This window comes from Hirundo rustica, chromosome 30 (assembly GCF_015227805.2).
Source record: "Hirundo rustica isolate bHirRus1 chromosome 30, bHirRus1.pri.v3, whole genome shotgun sequence".
Lineage (NCBI taxonomy): Eukaryota > Metazoa > Chordata > Aves > Passeriformes > Hirundinidae > Hirundo > Hirundo rustica.
Window position 1 is genome coordinate 1,594,934 of NC_053479.1, and position 8,715 is coordinate 1,603,648.

Below are 8,715 nucleotides of genomic sequence, written 5' to 3' on the forward strand. Positions count from 1 at the left end.
TTAGCCTTTCTTCTTCTTCTTCTTCTTCTTCTCCCCCGTCTTGGCCTCCTCGGCCGCTTTCTTCTCCTCCTTCAGCACCTTGTACTTCCACTTGGGCGGCTGCAGCAGGTGCTTGTCCTTCACGCGCGGCTTCCTCTCGCCGGCGGCCGCGCCGGAGGCTTTGCTCACTTTGATTTTCGGGACGGGCTCGCCGGGGAAGACGCTGTTCCCGCGCCGCAGCCACAGCGGCAGGAAGCTCAGCAGGCGGCCGGGCGGCGGCCGCGGCGGCAGCAGCCGGACCTCGGACACGGCCTGGCCGTTGCAGGACGATGCCCCGGTGCTCGGCCGCGAGGAAATCTCCGACTCCGGGTCGGGCACGTGGTGCCCGAGGATCTCCGGCACCGACAGCCGGCGTTTGCCCACCTCGGGCGGGCTGTCGGGGCAGACGGTTTGGCAAGCGGTGGCCACGAAGGGGCTGGCCAGGGACGTGGTCATCCTCACCATGTGGTCCATCACGCCGTCCTCCCTGGGGTCGCGGGGGATGTTGAAGGTGAAGATGGAGCCGATCTTCTCCGCCAGCCTCCTGCTCCTGGATTTGGGGCTCAGGGCTTTGGCCACCAGCTGGGCCAGGGCCGGCCACTCGGGCTGGTACTGGGACCCGAACTGCTCCGCGCGCGGGCGCTGCAGGAGGGTCCGGATGCGCACGGTGGTCTCGAAGCGGCCGGTGAAGTTGGCCCAGTCCCTGGCTGTCTTTCCCTTCACGGAGTCCACCGCCTGCAGGTCGGCTCCTGCAGACAGCACAGAGCATCGTGAGGCCTCAGGAGATCAGCCTCGGTGCTTTGCAAATCCTGTCCTGCGTTAGTGCGTGACTCTGAGCTCCGTGTAAAGTGTGAGCTACTGTCCTCACACTTGGATCAGAGAAAGCCTGAAATTCATGGACTCCCCACAGCCTCAGGCCATGGAAGTACGAACAAAAGTGAATTGTGGGGGAGCAAATTGGGAGAATTTCATTACCTGAAGCTCTACTGGAGGATTAACCCCTGATATTTTAATGGACCAAACTCGCTTCTGTCTGAAAAACTCATGACCATTGTCCATCTTGAGTGCAGCCTCTGGGAGGCTTCTGACAGCCCGAGATGTATCTATTGAAGGCCTTTCATAAACACCCACTGTATTCTCCTAACCTTGCCTAGCCTCTGCTCTAGGTGGCCGCTCCAAGGCATCGTCTGCAGCAAAGCACCCACACCTGAGCAGGTGTTTCCATATGGGGAAAGGCCCAAGACTCACCCCAAGAACTTTTAAGGGAAGAACGCTGGAGGTTCCTTTGCCTTCCTGGCAATAATCGGCTCAATGGCAAGACAAAAACACTGATGGGTCTCTTTAGCTGTTCCTCAGAAATGTAGCTGTTCCCTATTGGCCTGTTTGCCAAAAGAGCCCCACTCAAATCATCCAAAATTTAAGGGAGAGCACGAGGCCCCTCAGCGCTTCCTCGAGGTGTCGCAGCAGGTGTGTGGGACCTCTCCCGACCCTGTCCTCATCTTCGTTCGTTTATTTCCTCATTATTTTCCCCTTTTATCAAAACCTTTCCGCTCTCTCGAGGCGCTCGCCGATTTTAACCCATCCTCTGGATCCACTGAACCCTCAGGCTCTTCCAGAAACTCAACAGCCCGTCCCAACCTGAGCAGCAGTTCCCAAAAATAAAGAAAAGCCAGGAGGGTGCCTGTTGGGGAGGATGAAGCCAGAAAGCCCTATAAATATGATGGCTTGGACTCTGAGAATGTGAAGCCCGTAAGTGAGATAGAATTGAAAGCAAGTTTTGATGTTTGAGATGTATTAGATACTGGGTGTCTGGGAAAACAGTGATGTGACCAGCTGAGGGTCACCTGCAGCCAGACCCAGAGGTCAAAGGGAATGTTCTGTCTCACCCCCAATGCAGGGTTCATCCCACACCTGTGACCCTCCCCTGAAGCATCAGCTATCTGTGACCCCACTGGCCCAAGCCCTGTTCCAGCCCACCTTGAAGCCCCCTGATAAGGGGTCCCCAGGGGGCTGGACGCTCTCTTTGCTGGCACCCTTCCCCGAGGACTTTCCTCTCTTGGAATTTCCTCTCCCTTCCCCCACCTCCCTGGGCCTCGCCACCAGCTGCAGCCCGGCAGCTCAGAGCAAGGCCTCGCATCCCTTACAATAAACCTCATCTTCTAAAACCCAACTCCATAGATCTCTCTTCTACATCCATCCACACCGTCCCGGAGCCCTCAGCAGAGGAGCGATTTCCACCGGCGCCGGCGTGGGGCCGCTCACCCGCCAGGAGCAGGGCGGTGACGCAGTCCCGCCGCCCCTGCACCGCCGCCTTCATCAGCGCCGTCAGCCCCCGCGGGTCGCGCCGGTCCACCTCCAGCGCCGGGTAGTAGTTGAGGAGGTAGTTGACGATGGTGATGTGCCCTTAAGAGCCAGAGAGGAGCAGCGTTAGGGCTCCTGGGGATAAACAGGGGCCTGCTGGGCCAAGGATGCAGGATGCGTTCTGTGAGGGTGCAGGGGCTGGGAGGGTTTTGGGGTGTGTTTTTTTGGATGAAGGATGCAGGATGCGTTCCGTGAGGGTGCAGGTGCAGGGGCTGGGAGGGTTTTGGGGTGCGTTTTATTGGATGAAGGATGCAGGCTGCAGGGTGCAGGTGCAGGGGCTGGGAGGGTTTTGGGGTGTGTTTTGGTGGATGAAGGATGCAGGATGTGTTCTGTGAGGGTGCAGGGGCTGGGAGGGTTTTGGGGATGTTTTATTGGATGGAGGATGCAGGCTGCAGGGTGCAGGTGCAGGGGCTGGGAGGGTTTTGGGGTGTGTTTTGGAGGATGAAGGATGCAGGCTGAGTTCCGTGAGGGTGCAGGTGCAGGGGCTGGGAGGGTTTTTGGGGATGTTTTGGTTTGGCAGAGGAGGGACGGTGCTGAGGAAGCAGCTGCTTTGGAGGAGAACACGGGAAAGAGCCCAAAGACGCAAAAAAATCCCCCATAAAATCATGAATTCTAGCAAGGATAAAACGGGAATCACGGGTGATCCCCACTTTGGGACCCTCCCGGTAAATTCTGGGGAGGGAGCCAGCCCAGACTGGAGGTTTGGGCCCTGCAGAGCTCAGAGCAGCTTGGCAGGTAAATCCCTGCCGCTCCTGGAGCTTTCCCGGGGCAGCTCCAGCCCAGCTCTGCCACTCCACACGGAATGTTTCAGGGAGCGCCGCGCTGGAATCTCCATTTTCAGTTTTAAAGCGGCGCTGAGGTGAAGCACGAGCCAATGTCCCACGCCCCTCAGGGGCACGGCTCTCACAAGAGGCCGTTCCAGGGTTTTGGGGTCCCGTCCCCTCCCGAGGGCGCGGCGCTGACCTGCCTGGGCAGCCATCATCAGGGCCGTGTTGCCGTCGTTGTCCTGCTGGTTGACGTTGATGTAGGGACACTTCTGCAGCAGCGGCACGATGTCCACGAAGCCCTTGGAGCAGGCGACCATCAGCCCGTTCTGATGGAGAGGGGACAGCGCTCAGCTCCGGCTCCGCTCCGTGTTCCCACCGCCATGGACCTTCCAAACTGTCCCGCCCACCCAAACCGGGATGGGATGGGATGGATTGATCCTGCTCCAGGGATGGGGTCAGTCCCAGGAGAACCATCCCAGCCAGGCCTCTCCCAAACCGGGATGGGATGGGATGGGATGGGATGGGATGGGATGGGATGGGATGGATTGATCCTGCTCCAGGGATGGGGTCAGTCCCAGGAGAACCATCCCACCCAAGCCTCACCCAAGCCTCACCCAAACCAGGATGGGATGGGCTGATCCTGCTCCAGGGATGGGGTCAATCCCACGAGAACCATCCCACCCAGGCCTACCAATCCCAGGAGAACCATCCCACCCAGGCCTCACCCAAACCAGGATGGGATGGGATGGACTGATACTGCTCCAAGGATGGGGTCAGTCCCAGGACACCCATTCCACCCAAGCCTCTCCCAAACCGGGATGGGATGGGATGGGATGGATTGATCCTGCTCCAGGGATGGGGTCAATCCCAGGAGAACCATCCCACCCAGGCCTATCAGTCCCAAGAGAACCATTCCACCCAAGCCTCTCCCAAACCAGGATGGGATGGGCTGATCCTGCTCCAGGGATGGGGTCAGTCCCAGGAGAATCATCCCACCCAGGCCTATCAATTCCAGGAGAACCATCCCACCCAGGCCTCTCCCAAACCAGGATGGGATGGACTGATCCTCCTCCAAGGATGGGATCTATCCCAGGACACCTATCCCACCCAGGTCTCACCCAAGCCTCTCCCAAATCGGGATGGGATGGATTGATCCTGCTCCAAAGATGGGGTCAATCCCATCCCACCCAGGCCTCTCCCAAACCAGGATAGGACGGATTGATCCTGCTCCAAGGATGGGATCAACCCCATCCCACCCATCCCACCCAAGCCTCTCCCTCCAGCCCCACCCGCTTTAGCAGCTTCAGGATTCACCCGTTCCTGGAGAACCCCCTTTCCTCCCCGCTGGGCGCGCACCCCACCCAGCCCGGCCGCTCACCCTCCCGTTGATGTCCAGCTCCGTGGCCTCGCTCCGGGTCACGCCACGCTCCAGCCTCTCCCACACCAGCTTGGCGTCGTTCCTGGCACAGCACTGGTAGAGGCTGAGGAACCCGGCGCCCTCGGCCTCTGGGGACGCCTCGTAGCACGGGTAGACGGAGTCGTCGGAGAAGATGCTGCTGCTGTCCGAGGGCTCCGAGGATCCTGAGGAGCCTTCCTCCTCCTCCTCCTCCTCCTCCTCATAGTGCAGCTCCGGGTCGGAGGCATCCAGGCTGGAGGTGGGAGCTGCAGCACGTTCTCCTCCACTGCAGGCATCTGTCATCCGGCCTGGGCGGGGGGAGCCAGCCCTGCCCGGGGCCCGGAGCCGCTCCCCGGGGCGCTGGGAGCTGTCACCCGCCCTGTGAGGACGCAGAGTGGGAACCCTGTGGGCTGCAGCCTCCCCCGATCCCGGCCTCGGCTGCCTCCCAGCCTCCAGGCTCCAGCCCCACGGGGGTGTCTGGGAGCTGCGACACCCCGAGAGGGGAGCAGCAAGCGGGACAAATTGGGGGGACACCCCGGGGGTTTGAGAGGTGGGGAAGTGCCCCAGAGAGGGGTGGTGGGGTTGGGAAGGGATCTAGGTGGGGAAGTGCCCCAGAGAGGGGTGGTGGGGTTGGGAAGGGATCTGAAAGCGCATCCGACACTTCCCTCAATTCCAGGCACGGGGTCTGAGCCCTTCCCAGCCCCCCGTTCATCCAGGGCTCATCCCCACAGACGCCAAGATATTCCCGGCTCCTGGCATTCCCAAAACAGCCCTGGCCCGGGAGCTGTGGGCAGGGACACGCTGGCAGCAGCGATTAAATCCAATCTCTTCTAAGCAGGAGCCAACAATGAATCCATGGGTGCCACGAAAGGAGGAAAACCTTCGAAATTCCCGCTCGGCTTTCCCACCCCTTCGACGTTCCCAAGCAGGCTCTGGGGATGGAGGAGGTTTTCCTCTCACCTCGATCTTCCCTGGGGCTGCTCAGATCTTCCCCGTGGGTCTCTCTTCAGCTGGGCAGCATCCCGGCCTCAGCCAGGAGGGAGAACTCACCCGGCGCCTCTGCACCCTCGGCAGGGAAGGAGAGGGCTGCGCCCCGCGGCTCCGGCGTCCTTTTGGCGCCGAAGCCGTGACAACGCGCACGTTGACTCGGGCTCAGCTCCCCAAGAGATCTTAAATTAAACTGTTGCTTTAAATGGCTGCATCCACGCTGAGCAGGATCAGGGCAGGATTTAGTGTCTTTAGCCCAGGAGCCGCTGCGAGCCCCCGGGCTGTATTTTTATACCTGTTTTACTTTGGCGTGACGGCGCTGCCCAAGCGATCCCGCGGGCTCGGCCGAAAGCCCGAAACGCTCCTTCCACCTGACTTTCTCTCCAGGTGAGTTGTCTGAGCTGATAATTCTGGGGAGCTGCTGCCCCGAGTCAAGGCTTTGGACACCTGAACCGTACACGTGCCTTCAAGGAACTCCCTGATTTTCCCCTTGGGGCTTCCACGCCTCCTGCTGCACTGGGAGTGAATTCCAAACCTCCAAGGGCAGCTTTAGCCCAGGAGATGCAGGAATTGTTTCCCAAATTACCCGTGAAGCCCGGCTGTTCTCTGATCTTCGGCTTTAAAGGGTTTGTCGTTGTCGTTGCTGCTGTTTGAGTGTGGTTGTTAGGTTTTTATGTGGTTTCTGAAGTTCGAGGGCCATCTGGACTGTGAGACCGGCGAAAGGGCATTTCTCATCCCTGGACCAGCTCTTTTCTTGCCCAAAAAGGCAGGAATTTGGTGTCTGGGCAAATGGTGGGAGGCCAAGTTCCCTGGTTTTCAGCAGAGTCCCAAAAGGGCGCTTTGCTGCATCCTTAAACACGAAAACATGGATCAGGTGAAGGATCCCAGCTGTTGCCTCTGTGCTGGGAGGCACGAGCTGGGAATCCTGGTGCTGAATATAAAGATCCTGGTGCTGAACTTAAAAACTCTGGTGCTGAATTAAAAACCCCAGGTGCTGAATAAAAAGATCCTGGTGCTGAATTTAAAAACCCTGGTGCTGAATTAAAAAACCCTGGTGCTGAATAAAAAGATCCTGGTGCTGAATTTAAAAAACCCCTGGTGCTGAATATAAAGATCCTGGTGCTGAATTAAAAAACCCTGGTGCTGAATATAAAGATCCTGGTGCTGAATAAAAAGATCCTGGTGCTGAATTTAAAAAACCCCTGGTGCTGAATATAAAGATCCTGGTGCTGAATTTAAAAACCCTGGTGCTGAATTAAAAAACCCTGGTGCTGAATAAAAAGATCCTGGTGCTGAATTTAAAAACCCCTGGTGCTGAATAAAAAGATCCTGGTGCTGAATTAAAAAACCCTGGTGCTGAATATAAAGATCCTGGTGCTGAATTTAAAAACCCCTGGTGCTGAATTTAAAACCCCTGGTGCTGAATATAAAGATCCTGGTGCTGAATTTAAAAACCCTGGTGCTGAATTAAAAACCCCTGGTGCTGAATATAAAGATCCTGGCGCTGAACGTGAGGATCCCCCGCGCTGAACGTCACAATCCCTGACGCTGAAGCCTCCAGATCCCAGGTGCGGCACCGGCGATCACGGGGTGTCACCCTGGCGTGACACCTCCTGCCACCCTCCTGCTCTGCCTCACCTCAGGGAAGGACAGGGAGCAGATTTAGGGCTTAAGGAGTCATCCCGGCAGCCATGTGCCGTAATCTGCCTCCTGGAAAAGTCAGGAGGCTCTGAGGCGGTTACGTAAAGGCAGGGCCGGGCGCTGGGGTGGGCGCCCGGGTGGGTGCCAGGGGTGGTGGCAGCATGGAAAGGGTTCTTGCTGGTTGTCACACACAAAAGGCAGCTCCCAATCTGCTCCTGGAACACTGGGGCTACGGGATTTCATAACGTGGAAAAGAGCAGAGGTTCTCCTGCAGGAGCTCGTGGCCGAAATTTAAATGTCAGCTGCAGAACTCAAAATATCCAAGGATTGCTCCAGGAAAAGAGCTGCAGGGACAAACAGGATCTTAATCCCCTAACGCTGATACCCAAACCCTAAAACTCGAACCTTAACGCAACACCAACCTAAAAGCAGAAGCACAACCCCAAAACATAACGCTAAAGCTAAAAAAACCCCCATACTCCAAAAAAACCACCCACCTTAAATCTAATCCAAAATATAACCCTGAAGACAATGCTGAGGATAATCCTAAGAAAATCCCTAAACCTGAATCCTAATCCAAACCCGAAGCAATAACACCAAAGCTGAAACAAAAGCCCGAATCAAAAGCAAACCCAATCCCTAAGCAAACGCTGAACCCTAAATCATGGCAGCAACCCCGACCCCTCACCCTGGCCCTAACCCTAATCACCGTGAGGCCAAGGCCAGGCAGAGCTGTGGGTCCTGGAGCTCTCATCTGGGAGCAATCCTCGGACATTCGCAGTTTCAGGAGCCAGAATTCCACATCTGGCCCCAGCAGCAAAGGATTTCCCTTCTCCACAGGGAGAAAAGCCTGTCTTGGTTGTGAAGGACAGGTGTCTGCCAGGGAAAGCTGGAGCCCCTCGGGAATGGAGAATGTAAACACTGTTACCTCCAAATTATTATGATTTTGTAATTAGGGGCTTTCAGGTAAAGATATGGGAAATAGGAGAAACAGTTCTTTACTGGGAATATTAAAAAAAAAAAAACAAAACACAAATGTAGTAGTAGTGTCACCGTGAAACACAAAGCAATCACACGCAGACAAGAGATTTCTGCAGAGGTTCTTCTGATCCAGCTTCCAGCTGAAAGAGCTGAGAGAAGAGAGCCCTTTGTTTATTCTTTTACTTTTTATACATTTGTGGGTCTAGCAGAAGATTGGCTTTTTGGGGTTTCCACCCCTCAGCCTCAGTGGCCAGACCAATTGTCAGTTACAATTGTTTTCAGGTTAGAAATATGCAAACAAAAGACAGAGAATGAAAAACAAAGGATTTGTTTATGTTACTTCTGTGGGAAAGGTAGAAAAACTGCTCTAATATTCTACAGTAACTAAAAGATCTGACTCCATTTATGAAAATCAAAAGGCTAATAAAGAAACTCAGAAAAACCAGGGTAACATAGCAGTACAAAAAAACAAGCAAGGGAACAAACAAAGATCCTGGAAAAAGCCCTGGCAGGGTCAGGGATCCGAGCTGGCACCCTGTTGGTCAGGGTGTTGGAAGCAGTCCA

At 56.1% G+C, this 8,715-nt stretch overlaps 1 protein-coding gene across 1 annotated transcript; it reads right to left on the reverse strand.

The window, feature by feature from the left end:
- On the reverse strand, positions 1-4,575 carry ANKRD33 (ankyrin repeat domain 33). The gene is made up of 4 exons (XM_040088352.1): positions 4,525-4,575; positions 3,343-3,472; positions 2,281-2,421; positions 1-767 (listed from the first exon to the last, which is right to left on the reverse strand). The coding sequence occupies exons 2-4, from the start codon at positions 3,461-3,463 to the stop codon at positions 1-3; spliced, it is 1,029 nt and encodes a 342-aa protein (XP_039944286.1). The 5' UTR covers positions 3,464-3,472; positions 4,525-4,575.
- Between the last annotated feature and the right edge of the window lie 4,140 nt (positions 4,576-8,715).

What these genes read in the sequence shown, in the direction of transcription:
- ANKRD33 (XM_040088352.1), bottom strand. Translation starts at nt 3,463, where the DNA reads ATGGTCGCCTGCTCCAAGGGCTTCGTGGACATCGTGCCGCTGCTGCAG. An exon ending in GATGATGGCTGCCCAGGCAG is followed by an intron (nt 2,422 to 3,342) that starts GTCAGCGCCGCG and finishes CTGGCTCTTAAG; the next exon opens with GGCACATCACCATCGTCAAC. An exon ending in CACCGCCCTGCTCCTGGCGG is followed by an intron (nt 768 to 2,280) that starts GTGAGCGGCCCC and finishes TGCTGTCTGCAG; the next exon opens with GAGCCGACCTGCAGGCGGTG.